The 23,839-nt window shown below is 40.0% G+C and overlaps 1 protein-coding gene across 5 annotated transcripts in view; it reads left to right on the plus strand.

The window, feature by feature from the left end:
• PLCB4 (phospholipase C beta 4) overlaps positions 1-23,839 on the plus strand; it is a 263,547-nt gene that overhangs the window by 114,221 nt on the left and 125,487 nt on the right. For all 5 annotated transcript variants that reach the window (XM_075863064.1, XM_075863062.1, XM_075863065.1 and 2 more), the window contains one exon: positions 18,657-18,757. In XM_075863064.1, the coding sequence (XP_075719179.1) occupies positions 18,674-18,757 (84 nt within the window). In that variant the 5' untranslated portion in view covers positions 18,657-18,673. The remainder of the gene's footprint in view (positions 1-18,656; positions 18,758-23,839) is intronic.

Raw genomic sequence — 23,839 nt, forward strand, 5'->3', positions numbered from 1 at the left:
ATATGGCTAAATAACTTACATTCAGGAGTATAGAGTTACCCTTCCCTCATACATGTAACAGATAATAGCGGTGTTAAAGGAGGGTATGAATATGTAGCTATTATGTAAATTACTCTCAGAATTGTTTTATTTAATTTGGGTACACATAATATTTAGTACTCAATATTAATATAGGGTAACCAAAATGTAGAATATCTTCAACCTTAGGCTTCTAAAGCATAACTTCCAATAGGGCCTTATAGAATCTTTTTTTTTGAGAGTTCATGCAAGATGAAAAAAGTGTTCTAACCACTGTTCAATGAAATATCCGAAGCAAGTTCTTTTCTAGTCTTGCCTCTGAGCCTCAGCCAGGCAGCATTATCATAGGGAACATGACAATCTACATCAATACTCATCTTCTGGTCCTCTTTATATGCCAGAGTTGGTTAGGATGTGACTGTGGTCTGTGGCTGAGGATCAGTTGGCAAGATTGTCATTGGGACCAGGGGCAGTAGCTCTTCAGAAACGTTAAGGTCCCATGCACACGACCGTGCATTTGCGTTCGCATACTATCTGCAATTGCAGAGCTGCACACGACCGCGGATTCCACTGTCCATGCATTGCCCAGAGCCCGGACCGCAAAAAAAATAGGACATGTCATTTGGCCCGCATTTGTGGTCTGGGCTCATTAAACTCAATCACTCTTGCGTGTGCACGGTTCGTGATTGCAGACGGCCTGCAGATGACGCTTCTCGGGCCATCCGTGCAGTAATCACGGACTGTCCACACATTTGCGGTCGTGTGCATGAGGCCTAAGAGAGTAAATCACTGCTAAAAGGGTTTTTCCACTATACACATTTATGGCATATCGATAGCTTCCCCTAAAAATGTTTTTTATGTGGGAGTCTGACAAATGAGATACTTAATTCCAAGAGCAGGGGTCCAGTGTCCCCAGTTTGTGGAAGAGGGGTGGTCGCATATGTGCAGTCACCCAGTCATCCTAAAAATTGTTAATCATTGCATATACTATCATCCTACTTAGACCCCATGCACAGGATCGTAGTTTTTATCCGTAATTACAGTTCCGTACTTATGGATAATCTGCAGACTTATTAATATCTATAGGCCACAGACACCTTTTCGTAAATGTGTGTCCGGGCTGTAGAAATGATCTGTTAAATATAGAACATGTCCTGTTCCTGTCCGCAATTGCGGCACGGACTCACCCCTAGAAGTCCATGGGTGCATGCAAATTTGCACTTGCGTAGCCGACTGCAATTGCGGAAGCGTTGCTATGCGACGGCAGGGGATTCCCCAAGAATATGGCGCCTGATCGATCATGTGACCTTTTCAAGAGTTTGGGTCATGTTGGTGACATCATTTGTAGCCTCCCTTTTTTTTTGCAAATCCGTCAATATGGATGCACTATGGATGCACTACGTACTGTATTTGCAGACAGCGTGCCAGATTTGCGGATGACTACGGATCTGTATTTGGAGACCGTGAAAAACACTACGGTCGTGTGCATGATGTCTTGCAAAGTGATTTGTGGGATAACCACATTAATATGTAATTAATACGAACTAACAAATATCAAGGTCTCAGCATTGCAAACCAGTTAGGCCTCATGCACACGACCGTAGCCGTGTGCACGGCCATGATTTTCGGGTCGGCCGGCTGCGGACTGTCAGCCGCGGGCCGCCCGCAAATCGTAGGACATGCACATGGCCGCCGTCATTGTTTTCAATGAGCCCGGACCGCAGAAGACGGCCGTAATAGGACATGCCAGTTCTTTCTGCGGTGCGGGTTCCCGGGCCGTGCAAAGACCGCAAAAACTACGGTCGTGTGCATGGCCCGATAGAAATGAATGGGGCCGCAATTCTCCCGTGGATTTTCGGGGGAATTGCGGCCGCAAAAACACGTTCGTGTGAATGTGCCCTTAGTCTTGGAAGTAGCATTTTTTATTCTACAGTCATTTGTGGCTATAGTAGATAAAATTCTACAATGTGCGGCGTCTCAGTGCTCAAAATGAGAGGAATATGTGTGACCATACCAAATTGCTTTCTATTTTTGTGCAGAAAAAAGTTTAATTTACTCGCTTCATATTGCATCTAATGTGCCAGTGTTTCCCATTCGGAATGCCAGCTGTGAACTTTAATTAAATTTAGATTACAGAATCTTCCTTAACTATTTAGAGGATTATTTCAATCTCTGAAATAATCTCTGGATTTCACAGGTATGTAAAGTTATTTAGTTAGATCTCATTTTAATAAAACAAGATAAAACCGTGGCTTTATTAGGAGATTACAGGGGTATTCCAAACTTCTTAATGATGTCTGCGTGTGGAGATTTATGGAGTGCAGACAAGTGTGGAGATGGCGGTTTGAAACTTTTAGAGACATTTTACTTTTTGTATCATTGTGGAAAGTAATTTTTTTCTCTTACGGATATCATACATTATATGGTTTTACATTTTTTCCTAGGTTATTCTAACAACTTCACGCTAATTTTAGGTTCTACGTCAGAAGAATACATATAGTTAACAGAATAAAGTATTCAAATCTATACGTGCTAAATTTATGCCAATAGTGGGTCCTTTTGGCATACATGTCACAGATTAGGCTTTGTTCACACCACGTTTGTGTGTAAACCCGGTGTATTTACCGGGAAAGACTACCTGCGGTATATGCCGGATGTATTCATTGACTTCTATGGCCCAATTGCATGCCATAAGATTTTTTTTAGCTTAGAACTAACCGGTATATGTCACACACGGTAGATTTTGTTGCGGAAGTTTCTGCAGCTGAAAATCGGTTCCATTAGTTTGAATGGGGTTGTTTCTGCAGCAGGTGCATGGATTTCTGCAAGTTCCATTCAGATGAATGGAACTAATATTAAATCGCAGAAATTTCTGCAACAAAATCTGCCATGTGTGACTGCACTCTACAAAAGTGGTCACCTACTATCCCTGACTGCCAAATGGCAAGTGTAGTTGGTTACGCTGCATTTTGAAATACCTCTAAAAACACTAAATAAATTGGCAGATATGCCATTCATGGTTCTGGAGAGCTGGATAACCCATGTTAAAGCAGTAAGGAGCCATACTGGTGGTAACAGAGATTTCTCACGAACATCTATAAATATGGTTATATAGAATGGTGGTATAGAATTGGTTATGTATTGAATTTTTCTCTTTAAAATAAGCACAGAACATTACAAAAATCTGCATAACAACAAGAATACAAGAAATACTCCTTATCATGAGGATTGGGGAAAAGCGGCCTCTTAAACTTTGCCATCAGTAGTAACAAACTTGTTTTATACCCAATGGTAAATCCGGCTCTTCACTAAGGAGTTAAAGCTCTTGGCTGTAGAGTGCCATTTCCTAAGCATGCGTTTTATCCTTTCATAATAATCATCAGCAGGGGTCGTATTTTTCTTCACAGTGCTCATTTTAAAACATTGCTACTACTAAGTACTTTACAGCATGAGCATTTGAAAGATCCTATTAACCTCTTAAAAATCAGTACAGATCATTTTTGACAAAGTTCATTATTTTATCTAGAGATTCGACCTGCCTAGGTTCTCCATTTCTAAGATTGTGTTTGGTCTGTTCTCTGCAGGTCTGTTACTCAGTAGCTGGATGCTGCACCAGCCCTCTCCATGCATAAAGAATAATCTGTGTAGGGGAGTATTTTGCTATGGCGGGTTATGGCATTAGGCATGGACAGTCCTTCACACTAATACTGGAAGTGCTGCCCTACCTACGTGGACCACACAACCCCTCACCCAACCTAGGAAATGGGAGACATCTGGTACCGAAGACTTAGGAGTAGGTGGATCGAGAACTTAAATCTTTATTTAAAAAAACCACAAACCTGTTTACTCACTACGGATGGATTCACATGACTATGGCAGATCAAAGTAGCAATTCTAGTATTAAGTTCAATTTAGTGCTATTTAAGATAAATTCTCCCTTTAAAGCATACCTAACGGTTCAGGTGACTTTTCAGAATAAGCTGTCATATGTGTGTATATGAGGAATAACATTATATCTGGCCATTATATGACTGTATTCTTCATTATTTAGCAGTTTTCCCGTCTGCAGACTCTGTCTCTAATTCTCCATTTTCTCTGAGCTAGTGGGCGAAGCCTATCAGCTATCATGCCTTCTATACACTGCGAACATAGAAGAGGAGAATCCTGCCCTCTATCTATCACACACACACACACACACACACACACACACATATATATATATATATATATATATATATATATATATATATATATATATATATATATAGGAAATCCAAGAAGAGAGGCAGCACTCCAAATCAGTAAAAAAACGTCAAAAAGTCTATTCACCCAGTGTACAAGCAGCATTTTACCTTCCCATCGAAGGCATTAACTAGCAATGAATGTGTGTATGCACATCGTGTATATATATTGTACAAAGATACAATTGTATAAATCAAAGTAATTAAACATGATTAATGCAATAAAGTGCAAAACATAATATAGTTTGACATGATTGAAAATTACATTAATAGTATATATATATATATATATATATATATATATGTATATATATATATATATATATATATATATGTATATATATATAAAAGTTGCATAGCATGGTGGACATTATACAGCAGTACTGAGTAGTGTAGCTGTGAATCCAGCAATGGTTTGGCATATAACACTTACCAGAAAGCTGCAGCACTTCGGTCTGTGTCTTTCTCACACTGCTTCTGCTCCTCCCTCCCCTCTCCATAGACTTTGCCGACGGAGTACAGCAAATTACAGGAAGGGAGACACATAGTGTTAGAACCTTTACACAGAATTTGCATGGATAAAACAATTACATTTTAACAGTAAGTAAATTACAAAGTTGATCTATTTCGGGTATAATATTAGATTAGCATAAATTCTTTGAAAAGCGAGTGTCCATTTAAGATAAATTCACTTTCTAATTTCTAACAATCCCACACCATAGTTCGTGTTATAAAAAAAAAACTACTAAAAAACATCTGTCATGGGGACAGAAATTCATTTATTTAGCATCTCCAACTGTGACTACTGTACAATTTAGGAAAAACAATCTTTAGACTTTTTGATGGTTTGTGTGCAGGTACAGTGGAGCAAAGAGTGGAAATCTTGAAAGACTAAGGTAAGATGCTGGTCATTTGCTTACAGCCCTGAAAATGAGCCTGGAGGTTGAAATTACTAAATCAAGGCTATTTGGAGAGAGGTAGGGCTCTCGAACCATGGGAGGACATAATTCTAGAATAACTGAAGCTATGCCCCATAAGTGATTTTGTCTAAAATGTTAGGGCCTGTTCACATCAGCACCTCTCTATCGTTCATGGATTCTGCTAGAACTTTCTATCGGGGGAACCCATGTAGGAAAAGGCAAACAGAAACTTTTTTGGGTGAAAACAATAGCGCAGTCGACGGCGCTATTGTTTCTGCCCAAAAAATGGAAACCTTACGGAACAGAGACAAACGGAAACCATTTGCAACAGAAGCATTACCATTGCAATCAATGGTTATGCAAATGGAAGCTATGGTTTCCGTTTGCCTTTCCGTTCATGGGTTTCTCTGATTGAAAGGTCTGACGGAACCCATGAACCGAACGCTAACACTGATGTGAACACAGCCTTAACTACATTAATATCTTTCACAATGTCTACCCATATTATTCATTACTGCTGTGTTTATACTAGATCTATTTTACAGTCCAGGGACTTTTACTTGTTGGTAATGGATGTCGTCCTACTTAAGAGACAGTATCGCTGTTAAAACAGATATATAATAGTCTATAATCTTGTGTAAGGAATGCAGACTGAGCCACATACCATAGATGGCCATGTAAAAAAATCTATTTTTCTTTTCATTCACCACGTGTTTGAGAAAGTTACTATTTTTGCGAATCTTATATAATCAGATGATACCAACAACATTCCTGCGTGTCTGCTGCAGGCACTCACATTTCTCAGACATCTAAGATTCTGGAAACAATGCGGCCAATTCATTCGAGATTTGCTCCAGTGAACAAAATTCACCCAACATGTCTTATAAAAGTACATTTCTTTTATGGCAGGGATGTGATCATTCGCCAGATAATATTCATCTTTATATTCAAATTTTTGCCCCTGTCTGTGTGATTGACCTTATCCCCTTTATGTAATGTATTAGATAGAGGCCTATTAGGGTAGGAACACACACAGCGTAAACACTGCAGATTTTCTGCATCAGATTAATTGCACAAAATCTTCAGCATATTATAGTAGCAGCAGTGTGGGTGATTTCAACAAATTTCGTTCCCACACAACGGAAAAAAGCCGCTGATAAATATTTACATAAATTGACCTGTGATACGGTTTCTTGAACCGCAGCATTTCAATTAATGCTGCGGAATCGCTGCTCTTCTGTTGCGGGTTTTCCCATTGAATTTCCTATTGAAGTTTTCCCAATGGGGTGCTTAAACCCGCAACACAGTGGTGTGTGTTGCAATATTTGCAGCGGAATCACAGCGATTCTGACGCAAAAATCTCAAGTAAGAAAAAATAAAAATAAAGTTATACTTACCCAGAGTTCCCTGCTTCTCCTTCAGTCCGGATCCTGGGATGACATTTCATCCCATGTGACCGCTGCAGCCAATCACAGGATGCAGCTTTCACATGGCCTGCAGTGTCATCTCGGGAGGCCGGACTACTTGCAGAGAAGAGGGAGGGGGTAAGTATGAACGTCTTTTTTTCTTTTTACGCAGCGGAATGTGGTGCGATTTTTCTGATAACATTCCCTGTGGTGTTCAGGGCGGATACGCTGCGTAGCTTGATGTATATGTACATACATACATACATACATACATACGTGTGGTGTGTGTGTGTGTGTGTGTGTGTGTGTATCAAGCATGTAAGAAATGTATTATAAATTACTCCCGAGTAAATGGCAAATATATAACCAGCCCTATACATATATGCACATAGATTTTTACATTGTTAATTCTCAATGTTGTTTATATTGTGACATGTTCATTTTCAAAGTAAATGGATACGGCCATCAAAAGGTCTGTGTCACAGTGAGTCATAAGATTAATGAGAATCCACCGTCCACTATCAAATGTCTCGAAAAAACCTGTACCATCAAACAGTGAGTCATCCCGCTGGACTAGACATATTTATAGCAGACATGTAATATTGCACCATAATCTTTATTTGTCTCTTTCCGATGTCGACTATTGTTTTGTAACAAGACATTGCCAGGGGCCTGGATTCAAATATTTAAAAATTTTATTTTTGCTTCAACTGGTTGGTCTATTATATTTCATGCGGACTGTCAATTCCCAACAGATATTTATTTATGTTGGCTTTGTATTTAGTATTTATGCCTTGCGATAAGGCATATACATTAAAACCTAAAGAAAGACAGACGGCTGTTTGTAGTATGACTGTTAGGACTGCTAAAACCCTATAAACATTTTAGTCCTCATGCGCATGGTCTAACCATAGATTTGTGTTGTACTGATATTTAATTCAGTGCCTATAATCAATCTGTTATGGACCCATACTGTACCTGAGGGTGCCTTTCGTTTTAGAAAGTCCACAAAGTTTTTTTTTTCCTCACTGATACATATGAAATCTGTGAAATAAAAATGTGGGTATATTTCTTTACCTGGGCACCGTGTTTATGAACCCTTCGAATGTACACCTCTTGAATATGGCCAATGACACCATACTCAGGTGATTCCTAACCTTAGTACCATGGGGAAACCCCTGAAAAATGGCAAAACTAAATAAAATTGATTATCTCATTTCTACCTCAAAAAAATATTTTCATGGGGCAGGTAAAGCATTCTATAATTCAGTATTCTGGCCAAGATTTGTTGACTTTTTTGCCTACCCCCATTCTAAGTACCTAAAATCAGTTATCATTCACACTGTAAAAGTGGCAGCCCTTAGTGAACCCCTGACCGACCAGTTCTTCTGAAGAACCCCTGACCAGACTCCAAGGTTTTCCGGGATTCCAGGGAACACTGATTCAATTTTGAGACACTTGGGTGGAGAAGCCGTTCTCGTGGCTGACGCTCCTCGCTGGGTCCTAGCGCGTGATGACCCTTCCTCTTTTAAAAGGCCAGCGCTTGCCAAAATTATTTTCGCCCTGCTTCCCTGGGTATTTAAGTCCCTCCCATGTTTTTTTGCCAGAGCAATTTGGTTCCCTCGTGTTTCTACGTTCCCAGAATATCTGCTTTCTCATTTATTGGATTTCATGTATTTTGATCTCAGCCTATATCTTCACCATCTGTGCCTGCCCTAACCTTTTGCCTTGTTACCTGTGACAAACTATTGCCACCTGCCCTATTAGCTACATGACCCGCTTTGCACCTTGCATCATGCCTTTACTTTTCTCTACACCTGACCATGCTACCTGTCACTACACCTGTTATGTTGGCCGTCATCAAGGAAGACTACTCTGGGGGTAGCGATCAGGTGTTATCCTACAGCAAAGTGCAGATCCCTGTACAGGGGTTAAAGGGTGATTGCCAGGGGTCCCCTTAGACTTTGCTCCCCAGTTTAGCCCCACGCCCTTGGTGACAAGGTGGACTTATACCACACTCTGCTGGTCCCGTGACAGAAAATCACACTACTCTTGACTACTCTTTCGGCAGTCATTTGATGTTATACAACTATAGAAATCCTGATGCTACTAAGTCTACTGAAATACAACCTAGCCTTTCTGTAGGAACTGGTAGTGTAACACATGACTTTATTTGTGAAATGTTCACAATCACTGATCCCTAGTGAATTTAAAACCTAAATTGCCATGAATATTATATCAGTTCAAAGAATCACTACCTCCACTGGACCTTATTTGCAATGTGTGATGGCTTAAAGAGGCTCTGTCACCAGATTTTGCAACCCCTATCTCCTATTGCAGCAGATCGGCGCTGCAATGTAGATAAGAGTAACGTTGTTTTTTTTTTTTTAATACAAGCTTTTTTGGCCAAGTTATGACCATTTTTATATTTATGTAAATGAGGCTTTCTAAAGTACAACTGGGCGTGTTTAAAGTTAAAGTACAACTGGGCGTGTATTGTGTATGCACATCTGTGCGTTTTTACTTCTTTTACTAGCTGGGCGTTGTGAATAGAAGTATCATCCACTTCTCTTCACAACGCCCAGCTTCTGCCAGTGCAGACACAGCGTGTTCTCGAGAGATCACGCTGTGACGTCACTCACTTCCTGCCCCAGGTCCTGCATCGTGTCGGACGAGCGAGGACACATCAGCACCAGAGGCTACAGTTGATTCTGCAGCAGCATCAGCGTTTGCAGGTAAGTAGCTACATCGACTTAATTGCCTCTGGTGCCGATGTGTCCTCGCTCGTCCGACACGATGCAGGACCTGGGGCATAAACTGACGTCACAGCGTGATCTCTCGAGAACACGCTGTGTGTCTGTGCACTGCCAGAAGCTGGGTGGTAACGAAGAGAAGTGGATGATACTTCTATACACAACGCCCAGCTAGTAAAAGAAGTAAAAACGCCCAGATGTACGCACACAATACACGCCCAGTTGTACTTTAACTTTAAACACGCCCAGTTGTACTTTAGAAAGCCTCATTTGCATAAATATAAAAATGGTCATAACTTGGCCAAAAATGCTCGTTTTAAAAAAAAACAAAACGTTACTCTTATCTACATTGCAGCGCCGATCTGCTGCAATAGGAGATAGGGGTTGCAAAATCTGGTGACAAAGCCTCTTTAAGTGTGTTCTTTTCACTCTCGGGATTTATGTCTGAGTTATAAGAAATTGAAAGGAATTGCACAGTGGAACATATAATGTGGTTGTATAAACACCTTAGTCCAACCACCTTACATTTCTCCTAAATGCATCCTTTCAAATCCAATTACATTGAGCTTAAATTAGGATTTCTTTTAATCGATGTGTTTTTGTGTTCTCAACTCTTTTGTTATTGCAATTCCGTCAAAAGTGTATATATATATATATATATATATATATATATATATATATGTGTGTGTGTATATACTAGTCCTTCTCAATGAATTAGAATATCATCAAAAAGTTAATTTATTTCAGTAATTCAATTCAAAAAGTGAAACACATATATTATATAGATTCATTACACAGAGTGATAATGTTGATGCTTATGGTAACAGTTAATGAAAACCCCAAATTTAGTGTCACAGAAAATTAGAATATTGTATAAGCCCAATTTCAAAAATTATTTTTAATACCGAAATGTTGGCCTACTGAAAAGTATATCCAGTATATGCACTCAATACTTGGTCAGGGATCCTTTTGCATAAATTACTGCATCAATACGGCGTGGCATGGAGGTGATCAGCCTGTGGCACTGCTGAGGTGTTATGGAAGCCCAGGTTGCTTTGATAGTGGCCTTCAGCTCGTCTGCATTGTTAGGTCTGGTGTCTCCCATCTTCCAATCAAACAATTTTATTCATGGACACAGTGTATAGTACTATTATATTCAGGAGCGCAGTGTATGGTACTATTATATTCAGCACAGTGTGTAGCACTATTATGTTCGGGGGCACAGTGTATGGTACTATTATATTTAGGAGCACAGTGTATGATACAATTGTATTTATAGAGTGCGGCACCATGAGAATTTTATCTTCGTTTATAGGTGCGGAAATGTTGGAAAAGTGAGAAGCTGTAGACATCTGAGCGGCAAACTCTGCAGAAATGGGTCGTGGCCGAGAGAAGTCATCATAGAGACCAGAGAAAAAAAAACGACTCCAATCTGAGAAGTCGTCACCGGTGAGTCACTAAATGTAAATGTTTATTCTCCCTGTGACTGATCAGTACTATCGTTCTTTTTTTGTGAAACAACAACTCCCAGCATATCCTTACCATCATTCTGGCTATACTGGGAGCTGTAGTTTTATGCCGTACAAAATGATATGGCAGGGGTTAAACTGAATTAGCAAATTATTTCTGTACTGAGCTGCATTTGTTCTTGTGCTGTATTTATGTACTGAGCTTAGTTCTGATGCTGTATATATGTACTGAGCTTGGTTCTGGAGTTATATACATTATAACAACCAAGCTCAATACATATATACAGCACGAAAGAGAATCTCATAACATATATACAACACCAGAGCCAAGCTCAGCACATATATACATTGCCAGAACCAAGTTCAGTACATATATACAGCTCCAGAAGCAAGCTCATACATATATACAGCCGCAGAACGAAGCTCAGTACATATATACAACACTAGAACCAAGTTCAGTACATATATGCAACACTAGAACCAAGTTCAGTACATATATACAACACCAGAACCAAGCTCCATACATAAATACAACAGAACAAAGCTCAGTACATTTATACACCAGAACCAAGCTCAGTACATATATACAGCACCATAACTAAACTCAGTACATAAATACAATACCAAAACCAAGCTCAGTACATAAATACAGTACTGAGCTTGGTTTTAGTGCTGTATTTATGTACAGAACTTGGTTCTGGTGAGTATATATGTACAGAGCTTGGTTCTGATGCTGTATATATGTATGAGCTTGGTTCTGGTGTTGTATATATGTACTGAACTTTGTTGTGGTGCTGTATATATGTACTGAGCTTAGTTCTGGTGCTGTATTTATATGCTGAGCTTTGTTCTGGTACTGTATATATGTACTGAGCTTGGTTCTGGTGTATATATGTACTGAGCTTGGTTCTGGTGTTGTATTTACGTACTTGGCTTCATTCTGGTGCTGTATATATGTACTGAGCTTTGTTCTGGTGTTGTATTTATGTACTTGGCTTGGTTCTGGTTCTGTATATATGTACTGAACTTTGTTCTGGTGCTGTATATATGTACTGAGCTTGCTCCTGGCACTGTATCTCTACATTAGCTGGGAGAGTTGTCGCAGCTTACTGTGCATGCCGCACTGTCCTCCACCTTTCTCACAGTGCACACCCTAACTAATTGGGCTGAGCATGCTTAGGATATTGAATGTGCACTTATAGGTCTATACGTAATAGGTGAGTTTAATATGAGTGTCGGTAGGTAGGTAGGTAGGTATGTACGCTTATGTAATTTTATACATAGTGTGGAAATCCACACTAAAACATTCTGGACAGGGAATTTCTTTATTGAGAGTCCACTTTAATATAGGGTGTATTTGGAATATCGTAATTGTTTTATTTTATTATGAGAATCATTTTCCATGGCGCGATACACCGCAATACACTGTGACCCCCACCCTGACGTGTATATCTTTGTCCGCAAAACAAGGAACCTGTTGTTAAATATTTGATTCCCACCCCTGAGTATGACTGTGTTATTTTGATGTGTTATAGCCATATATTTTGCATAATGATCAGTCCTAGAGGCATAGTCCTTCTAGCGATGTTCATCTAATTCTCTTCAACCACTCAATAGAGACTTTTTGCAATCCTATTTTAAGTTCTATAAGCCACAGGAATTTGGGAATACATAAAGAGCAAAAAATTTATTTTGTTGATTGTTATAGAAAGAATAACTTTTCAGTCTCTTAAAAAAAATCATGTTTAAACACATAGTCTAAAGAAGAAAGTAAATAAGGTCACATGACAAATATGGACAAGTTGAAATATTTAGTCATTCCTTTTTTGCATTATTAAGGCTGTCACATGGACAGACACCGGCTATATCAACCAAGGCATATTGTTCTAGAAACACAGCATAGTGTTCATCACATCTCTAATAGGGATCTATTGTGTATCCTGCCTGAAGGTGGACCGACCATGTAAGCACTGGTTCCCTTGCCTGTGTGACCAAACAGTAAACTGCTACTTCGAGTCATTACACTTTTATATGATATTGTCATTTGTAAACTTTTATGTCATTTAAGATAACAAAAATGTATAATTTAATCTGTGTCCTGGTATAAAACGGACATTTTGCATCGTCTCCAAGGCCCCACATTCCAGATTAGATACGGTCCCATAATTAGGCCAAGCACACAGAAATATCATTAGTGCTGTAAATAACGTTCGGTAGAGCTGGGCCGGAGGATAACACTGTGTTACTATCTTCACAATATATGGCAGACATCTTGTGAGCAGTTCATTGTATGGTGTAATACATCGCTGTCACAGGCAATTTTGTTCTGCATTTTGTTCTGCATTCCACATTATATCTTATCTGTTAGTGTTCTTCATCTGTGATTCCTTTAAAAGGACTTTTCAGTTTTATGCAAATTCTGCCTTTAATTTAAAGTTATGTAACTTTCCCACCCATGGTTTATTTTAGTTACTCAATATTTTCAAGATTTCCGCTTGCTGCAAGTGAATAGAAGAATCCTTATTTACATCCAGGTATGTTAAATCTGCCTGGACCTAGTCTTGCTCATATGCGGCTCATTACAACAGAGGGAGCGCTGAGCTGTACGGCGTGGAGCGGAGCCCTGTGCATATAAGGCGGCATATGCCCTTGTGGTGAACGCTTAGAAAAATGACAGCTGTTTGGTTGCTCTGGATAAAATATTCACTTTTGTGCCTGCACTGTTTTTTAAATGCAAGGTCCATTATTATTATTATTATTATTTTTGTTTACTTTTGATTCTGTTCTATCTTTTATTATATCTTTGAGTGGATGGCAGCAGTCTCTGGCCTGTAACTGTATCTTGAACCTTTATTTGTAGAACATTCCTAGATTGCCATAAACAGCTCCAGTATCTGCTGACAGAAAACATAACGTCATGTTTTCTCTATATCTTTGCAGCTTAAATAATATTAGTCTGTTGGGAAAAAAAAAACTGATCACTACCTGGACTTAAATAGAGACTTGATATATGGATGGGTTTGTGTGCATCTAGCTCAGTAATTGTGTCAGTATTGTAGCAGTATTTTAGTTTTGGTGGCTTGTTGTTTCAGTTGTTGTGGTTCTCATTGGTATTTTGTATACCTATATGTTCTATTGTATTTCTATTGTATTCGTTCAATATCAAGATACAATCGATAATCCATAATTCAGTTCTAAGATGTAATTAGAATATGAAATATGCATACATATATTTTTCAGGCTTCTTTGTGGACATTACTTCCACCCAATGGGACCTTACTATGTGTTAAAGAGGTTGTGTCACGGAGTAAACCTCTTTATATATTCTCTAATAGAACATATGGACATCATAGTGGGGACCCCACTTCTCTATGAGCCAGAATAGAAAGCCGCTAACAAAGAGGTACATGCGCTTCCATTCATTTGAATGGCTGGCATGTAATACCATACCTCCCAAGTGTCCTGTATTCAGCGGGACAGTCCAGGATTCCAGGCGGTGTCCCGCTGTCTCGGGCGGCTGGTGGTATATCCTATATCCTGCTGTCAACTGTATCTGCATCCTCAGGACGCAGAAAAAATTAACCCAATGCTGAAGCAGGGAACCGTCAGCTCCATGCTTCAGAATTAGCCTCAGGGGCTCCTCCTGGAGTGGAATCCACGGCCAGAGTGTCGGCAACGGGGATTCCACTCAAAGAATAGCCACTGACGTCACTGTCCACATAAGGACAGTGACATCAGGGCTTCCCTCTAAGAGCGGAATCCCCGGCCTATTCTCTGACTGGGGATTCCACTTCTAGAGGGAGTTCCAAGGGCGCTATCTACAGGGGGGTGTTGCACTATCTTCAAGGGGGATGTGGCCCTATCTACATGGACACTGTGGCACTATATAAATGGGCACTATCTACAGGGGGAATTGGCGATATCTACATGGGCACTATCTACATGGGTACTGTGGCACTAACTACAAGAGCACTGGCACTTTATATGTAGGCACTGGAACTAGGGGCAGCTAAGGAGGCATTATACTGTTTGAAGGCAGTTAAGGGGGCATTATACTTTATGGGGGCAGCTATGGGGGCATTATACTGTATGGGAAAAGCTATAGGGACATTGTACTACATGGGGCAGCTGTGGGCATTATACTGTATGGTGGCAGCTAAGGGCGCATTAGACTGTATGGGGCAGCTATGGGGGCATTATACTGTATGGGGGAATCTATAGGGGCATTATACTGTATGGGGCAGCTGTCGGGGCATTCTACTGTATAAGGCATCTTTGGGGCATTATACTGTATAAGGGCAACTAAGGGGCATCATACTGTATGAGGGTAGCTATGGGGGTATTATGCTGTAAAATCGTATCTACGCATTACAGATTTTTCCACACGTATATTGATTTGCGATGAGTATTTTAAAATCTGCAGCATATCAATTTATCTTGCCTTTCAAAATTGTATCTGACAACTTTATAAAAGAACGCACCAAAATCCGCAACATAAAACCACCTAATTCCTCATCAAAATTGAAAAACCGCACCTAAAAACGCATAAAAAAATGCACCGAAAAACCGCACCAAATTGTAATGCAGTTTTTCGCTCGAGATGTCTGCTGCGGAAAACCTGTCAATGAAAAAAAATGGATATACTTACCATGGCGACACGTCAATCTGACGTCCTGACGTTCTGCAGCCCTGGGATGACGTTTTATCCCATGTGCAATCACATGCTTCAGGGGTCACATGGGATTAAACGTCATCCCAAGAGGCCGGCCTGGATGGAAAAAAATGAATTCTGAGGCAGTATAAGATTTTTTTTTTCCTGCGTTGCGATTTTTGCGGCAGATTTACAGCTTATCCACTCAAAAAATCGCAACATCTGCCATTTGTTGCAGGTTTTACCTCTTCCATTGAATTCAATTGGGAGAAGGCGCAACAAAAAACAGCGATAACGCAAATAGAATTGACATGCAGCGGATTTTAAAAAAAGCACCGCAGGTCAATTTCTGAGCGTTTTCTTCCTCTTATCATTTACGCAGTATGTGGATTATATTTGTTCAAATCTCATCCGGTCTGCAGCTACTGTATTATGCTGCGGATTTTCTACAACGGACTCCATTGCGGAAAATTTGCAGTATTTACGCTGCGTGTGAACCCAGCCTAATACTACATACCTGCATCCCCAATGTCTGTTGACTGCAATCTACCCTTTTTATATACCTGATACATCTATAAATCATTTTCTAAAATTTCTTCAGTCACATTTTTTATTTTTTCCTTGACAGGAGGAAATTAACAATTTTACATAGACTTGAATTTACAAATGCAATTCTGTCAGCCAACAAAAAAAAAAAGAAATTAGCAAAATAAATGATTTTTTCAAAATCATTAACTATTTTGCATATTAAGCGCAAACTGAAAATAGTGCTCCCCCTTTTAGCTAATCCAGGAGGAAATGTTCTCTGATGCATCTTTCCATCCGCCCACAGACGTAAACTAATTAAGACTGGATTTATGGTCGGACAGGCTTTACTTTGATTTATGAGAGAGGCAGCTTTCTCAAGAAACCAATGCTGGTTGCCAGGATGTGTTATAACATAAATATTCAATCACTGTGTATTACCCATGTGACTGGATAGAAACGCATGGTCCAAGAAATCCACATTAATAACTTTTTATAGGGTTTTTTTTTTCCCTCATTGTATATTTTCATTTTAGTTGTTTTTTATGTTCACTTTACAAAGTAACGAGGATTGACAATTTTTAGATAAAAAGTTTTATATATTTAGAACTCATTACTTGTCTCGTTATTCATTATTCGTATGACACAAACATATTCTGCAACACTATGCAGAGAGCACATCCCAATCAGGTCCTCTCTCTATTAGGGCTTGCATTCTAATTTCCGCAATTCGGGGGTTGCTCTCTGGCAGACCTGGTCTGTCCATGTATTAGGTCCCATGCCCACAACCGTAGATTTCGTTGTTAATTATGGACCCATTAATTTCTATGGCTGACGAACACCTTCCTGTATATTTCCAGGAAGGTGTTCGTGCCATCGAAACCTTCTGTAAAAAATGTTCTATTTTTTTTCTTTTATGGACCATTCTCCCATACTTTATAATTACGTCATTACGGGCACGGTCGTGTGCATGGGGCTTTACATAGATGGTCATTCATTTCAAAGGCCAGCATGTAATACTGTGTCCGGCCTCAGGAACCAGCTTATCGAGATGGGTTCCTGAGGCCGGACATGTGGCTGATTTCAGCTGATTTCCGGGCCTTCAATATATAGAAGGGTTGTTGTGTTGAGACAACCACTTTAAAGGGTTGTGCAGTTTATAAAATCTAGTTTCTTATAACCTGCAGTTACAGAAGCAGCTGCTAGCAGCCACGGGCATCAGGGCTATGTTCGAAGACCAATAGCAGTGGTCTCCGATCATGTTTAACCCCTTTAGATGCGCGGTCAATAGCGACCGCTGCATTTGAGTGGTTTTAGAGGGACGGGCTCCCTCTCTCACCGCACCGGCACACCCACGTTTTACACTGACCGGCAGTAATACACTGCAATACAGAAGTATTGCAGTGTATTATAAAAGCGATCAAATGATCGCAGCGTGAAGTCCCCTAGTGGGACTAAAAAAAAAAGTTCAATAAAGTTTAACATAAATAAAAATCCCAAGTAAAAAAAAATGAAAAACCCACTTTTTCCCTTTATAAAATGCTTTATTGTGAAAAAAAAGAGTTACACATATTTGGTATTTTCGCGTCTGTAACAACCCCAACTATATAACTATTACATTATTTAACCCGCACAGTGAACACCTTAAAAAAATAAAATTAAAAACAATCCCAGAATTGCTATTTCCTGTTCATCCTGCCTTCAAAAAAATATGATAAAAAGTGATCAAAAAGTCGCATGGTACCAATAAAAACTGCAAGTCGTCTCGCAAAAAAAAAAAAAGCCCTTGCATCGGTGGAAAAAAATAAATATTATGGCTCTTAAAAGATGGCGACACAAAAACAAATAATTTTGAAAAAAATGTGTTTTTTACTGTGCTATAGTAGTAAAACATAAAAAAACATATCATTTTGGTATCCCCGCAATCATAACGACCAACTGAATAAAATTTTTATGTTATTTATACTACACAGTAAACGGCGTAAATATAAGATGCCAAAAAGTATGGCAACATTTCATTTTTTCTTTCCTCTACCCCACCAGAAAAGTTAATAAAAGTTGATCAATAAATTATATGCACACCAAAATAGTACTGTTAAAAAATACAACGTGTCCCGCAAAACACAAGTCCTTATACAGCTATGTCGACTGAAAAATAAAAATGTTATAGCTCTTTGAATGCAATGATGAAAAAAATAATAATAAATAAATAGCTTGGTCATTAAGGTTTAAAATACCTTCGGTACTAAGGGGTTAAAGGTTGGTGTGTGTGTGTGGTGATGGTGGTGGTGGTGGGTGTTTAAAGCATTCTATAGTTATTGTTTAGCACTGTATTCTGGCTTTGATGTGTTGACTGTTTGTCAAGCATCTTTGATCATGTTGAAATCCGTTCACCATCCATACTGTAAAGTCCTGGCCCTTTTTGCTGCTTTTTTCTGGGAAACCAATAACTTAAATATATCTAATAATCCATTATCAGAATTACTCTCTTTGTGAGTGAGAACAAGTAATAGAAAAACATAGTAAAAGATACCAGACCTTAGCAGTTTGTCCCCTTTAGTCCACAGAAGGCATAACCAGTGCATGGGTTTCAAAGTAATTCTGCATTGGCTTCAATTTTCACTGTGCACATTGGATGACACCACATTTCTGTTCTTGTATTATGTCTTCCAGACCTCCGTAAAGTAAACATGGCCAAACCATATGAATTCAATTGGCAGAAGTCTGTTCCTTCTTTCATGCAAGATGGAGCTCTGTTTGACAGATATGAAGAGGTAAGAGACTGAATAGTTTATTGCTGTTACTGAGACAAATTTGTAATGACCACAGAATTGCAAGGAGGATCCTGTCTGGAAATGGGAAAACAGGTGCATTTATGTATTTCTACTGGGAAACGTCATGTGTCTGACAGTCGCTTTCTGAGGATATATAGAAAAAGGTTGTGGAGGTGGCTGGAGATTGTGCATTATACAATATCTCATATTGCAATGTTACTAAACTTTATCAGGTGGATTTGTGTGTATATATATATATATATATATATATATATATATATATATATATATATATATATATACACACACTAGTCCTCAATTAATTAGAATATAATCAAAAAGTTAATTTATTTCAGTAATTTAATTAACAAAGTGAAACTCCAATATTCTATAGATTCATTATTTCCAGCATTTTTTCCTTTTAATGTTGATGACTATGGCTAATAGTTAATGAAAACCCCAAATTTAATGTCTCAGAAAATGAGAATATTATATAAGCCCAATTTCAAAAATGATTTTTAATACCGAAATGTTGGCCTACTGAAAAGTATGTACAGTATATGCACTCAATGCTTGGTCAGGCTCCTTTTGCATGAATTACTGTATTAATGCGGCGTGGCATGGAGGAGATCAGCCTGTGGCACTGCTGAGGTGTTATGGAAGCCCAGGTTGCTTTGATAGTGGCCTTCAGCTCATCTGCATTGTTGGGTCTGGTGTCTCTCATCTTCCTCTTGACAATTCCCCCTAGATTCTCTATGGGGTTTAGGTCGAGCGAGTTTGCTGGGCAATTAAGCGCAGTGATACTGTGGTTATTAAACTAGGTATTCGTACATTTGGCAGTGTGGGCAGGTGCCAAGTCCTGCTGGAAAATGAAATCAGCATCTCCATAAAACTTGTCAGAAGAGGGAAGCAAGAAGTGCTCTAAAATTTCCCGATAGACGGCTGCGCTGACTCTGGACTTGATATAACACAGTGGACCAATACTGTTGCTCAGTGATCCAATGTCCTGTTTTCAGATGAAAGTAAATTTTGCATTTCATTTGGAAATCCAGGTCCCAGAGTCTGGAGGAAGAGTGGAGAGGCATCAATCCAAGTTGCTTGCAGTCCAGTGTGAAGTTTCCAGTCAGTGATGGTTTGGGGAGCCATGTCATCTGTCAATTTAATGCCGACGCCGCGGTCATTAAAACGGTTGGGACACTTTCCACTCCTGGCCTCCGGAAACGCAGGATCTACTTACCGGATCCCAGGTCCTGTATTTAACTGCCATTGGGCACCTGCTCCTGCCCTGGGGAGCCCAGCAACTAAGCCAAACGGCCGCCATCTTGGACACACTGACACACTGAAATAGTGTGTTGCGGGATTGACCTCTGCTGAGCCCACAGACACAGATACACCGGGGCCCCGGTTCTTATCAACCCATCCCCCCTATTGTTATTCAGGAGTGGCAGAGGAACGACTTGCGGGAAGAGATCCAGCAGGCTGCCATCTTGGGCCACGGCTGGCCTAAAGCCTTCCACAGGGCCTAAATAGGGGTCCCACCGGCTACCTCTCATCCCTGCCTAGTTTCTCTGTGACATTCTCAACCCAAGGCCGGAACCCTTTCTACAGAGGACTGTGAGGGACTGCTGGAGGGACTGTGAGTACTCTGGGATACAGGTGTAGCATATCAGGGATTGGCCCCTGCCGTTTAGATCAGGCACAGACCTTTGCACGCCAGGCCTGATTTCTCCACACCCCGGTGAGATGCTAGACGCGGATCTCTAACTCATCTGGGGCCACACTCTCTGGACTGTTTTCTTGCCCCTCAACAGTATTGTCAAAGCGCATAGCCCTAATTTTTTGTAATCTTCCCAGGGTGGTCTGCACATATTCCGCTACATCTCTGAAACTCCATACCAATCTCCCAACTACTAAAGCAGCGCACTTACTACCTGAACTTTCTGAACAACACTGTTTACTGCACCTCAAGGGCAACACCCTAATATTTTTGGATTGCTATCTATATACCTACCTCCGTCCTGTAGCGATTGACTAACACAACTCTACATAGGTCGGAATTGACCTAACCATGTTTTGATCCCTAGCCTCCTAGGGCAGCTAACCAATCTTTATATGCAATAACATACTTATCATGGTCAAGATTGGTCCCAGCAAGAACAGGGATTCCAACGGACTACACAGACACGGTAATCTTGATAACTACTTACAGAAAGGTCTCCCTTCCGACTCCACAAGAGACTCTTCGGAAAAATACCAGACAGCTTCTATGGCTCCTCCTAAACAGCTCCCTGGTGCCCAGCACAACTCTGATAGCGAGGACGATAGCCCACGATCCAGCCAGGATCTACAGATATCCAGGTCCTTCATCACCAAGGCTCTGACCAAAGTCATTGACCCAGTGATTAACCCGTTAGTGACCGCCCCATAGTGTTTTTACGGCGGCCACTAACGGGCTTTATTCCTATGCAATAGCCTTTTTACGGCGCTGCATCGGAATAAATAAATAGAGCAGGGAGCTGTTAAATCTCCCTGCTCTCAGCTACCAGAGGTAGCTGAGGGCTGGGGGCATCCCTGCTCGAATGGGTGAGATCGATATCAGTATTGATCTCACGCGTTTAACCCCTCATATGCGGCGCTCATTAGTGGTTTTGGAGAGAGGGAGTATTGCAGAAGTATTGCAGTGTATTATAAATGTGATCGGATAATCGCTTAGTGAAGTCCCCAAGTGGGACTAGTAAAAAAGTTTAAAAAAAGTTTCATAAAAAGTGCATTTTTGTTTTTTAAAACCCACTTTTTCCCCTTAACTGCTTTATTATTAAAAACCAAAATAAAGTAAAAAAATTACACATATTTGGTATCGCCACGTCCGTAACGACACCCAACTATAAACTTATTACATCATTTAACCCGCATAGTGAACATCGTAAAAAATAAAATAAAAAAACATGCAAAAAATTGCTGTTTTCTTTGAATCCAGCCTTAAAAAAAATGTGATAAAAAGTGATCAAAAAGTCGCGTCTACTCCAAAATGGTACCAATAGAAACTAGAAGTCGTCCCGCAAAAATAAAAAGCCCTCATACAACTGCATTGGCGAAAAAATAAAAAAGTTATGTCTCTTCAAATATGGAGACACAAAAACAAATAATTTTGAAAAAAAAGTGTTTTCACTGTGTAAAAGTAATAAAACATAAAAAATCTATATAAATTTGGTATCTTTGTAATCGCAACAACCCACTGAATAAAGTTATTGTGTTATTTATACCACACGGTAAACGGTGTAAATTTACGACGCAAAAAAGTGTGTTGCGAAATTGCAGTTTTTTTTCTATTCCCCCCCAAAAAGTTAATGAAAATTAATCAATAAATTCCATGTACCCCAAAATGATGTTATTAAAAATTACAATGTGTCCCGCAAAAAAACAAGACCTTATACAGCTATGTTGACGCAAAAATAAGAAAGCTCTTTGAATGAGACGATGGAAAAACGTAAAAAATGGCTTGGTTATTAAGGTCTAAAATAGGCTGGTCATTACGGGGTTAAAGACTTGCAGGACATTAAACAAGAGGTCAAATAGATAGGAGCCAGAGTTGAAAGTCTCGAGGCTGCCCATTCACAGGTCATTTCCTACACTACAGCCTCTACTGAGTCCTTCCGGGCTTGCCAAACACATCGCAACTCCGTAATGGATCTCCTACAAGATCAAGACAACAGAGGCAGGAGGAATAACCTGCGCATTAAAGGTCTCTCTGAGTCAGTCGAACCTAAACCCCTGTTCTCTTCTGTAAAGCAATTATTTATCACAATCTTTGGAGACAGCTATCCGGAAGAAATATCTATGGAGGGAGCCCACAGATCACTCAGTGACAGACCTAAACCCTCTGAACCTCCTAGAGACATCATCTGCAGGCTCTTCCATTTCTCTGGACTTCCTCAGGATGTCATCCCGTATTCTCCAATTGAACACCTTTAATTTGAAAGCTCCCATGTCTCCATCTTCCAAGACCTTTCCTTTCCAGTCTAGCACTCTCCAAAATAAGGACCCGAAGGCCACTCACAGACGCCCTTAGACGCCAGCGTACTCCGTACAGATGGCTCCTTCCCTTTGGGATAACATTCCAGATCTCAGGAAAACATTTTCTCACTCACCACCATGGAGACCTTCCTGCCGCTTTAGAGGCCTTGAACCAGCCAGAATTATCCATTCCAGACTGGGCTGGAGTCCAGGATCTGGCCTCGCTTCCCACACTTCTGCCTCCTACTCCCTGGGAAGTTGCCGGCTCAGGCAAAGCTGGCAAGTCCTGCAAGAAATATGGGATATTGACCCCGATTAGCATCCTAATGGACACTACCTGATTTTGTGAGACATATTTATCATTATTTGATATTGTTATTATTACCTTTTGGTTTACAGGTTGAGGCTTTGTTAAGTGTCTTCTGTCAGCTTACATTTGCTAAATTTACATTTATCCTGACTTGACCACTGTCACTTTGTTTCTTCTGTTTAAATCTATTGATGTACTATGTGAATTTTTTTGTAGCTTTCTTATGATTAGGGCTAAGGTGTCCTATATCTTGATTTAAATGACAGCCCTAGTAATTTTTACCCCTCCTAGAAGTTATCCGCACTCAGTTCTAGATTCTCATATGCGCACACTAACCCAGGTCCGCTTAGGTTGTAAATGCGGGACCTGGGGACCAGCCTCCTCTGCCATCCCCATGTTTTCCATGTTATCCATGTTATCTCAGTTTGTCCTCACCCATAAGGTGTTTCCTGTGCTCACCTTACCTAGATACACACGTCATGGTGCTCCTGTCGATAACTACTCCGAAGTAGTAGACATCTCTCTCCCCCCTCTCTCAAATTCACCTATAATCCAGTCTTTGTATTACCTCTTACAATGTAAAAGGGTTTAACGATCCTCGGAAACATGGTCAGATAATCTCCCTTTTAAAAAAAATAAAAAATACGGCTCTGATATCTTTCTGTTACAAGAAACCCACTTCAAATCCCACCCACCTCGAAGCTGGATGTGGAGACTCAATGAAACGCTACTGGATGGTGAGAGGGAGGTTGAACGGA

The sequence above is a fragment of the Rhinoderma darwinii genome, chromosome 4 (genome assembly GCF_050947455.1).
Source record: "Rhinoderma darwinii isolate aRhiDar2 chromosome 4, aRhiDar2.hap1, whole genome shotgun sequence".
NCBI classification, from domain to species: Eukaryota; Metazoa; Chordata; class Amphibia; order Anura; family Rhinodermatidae; genus Rhinoderma; species Rhinoderma darwinii.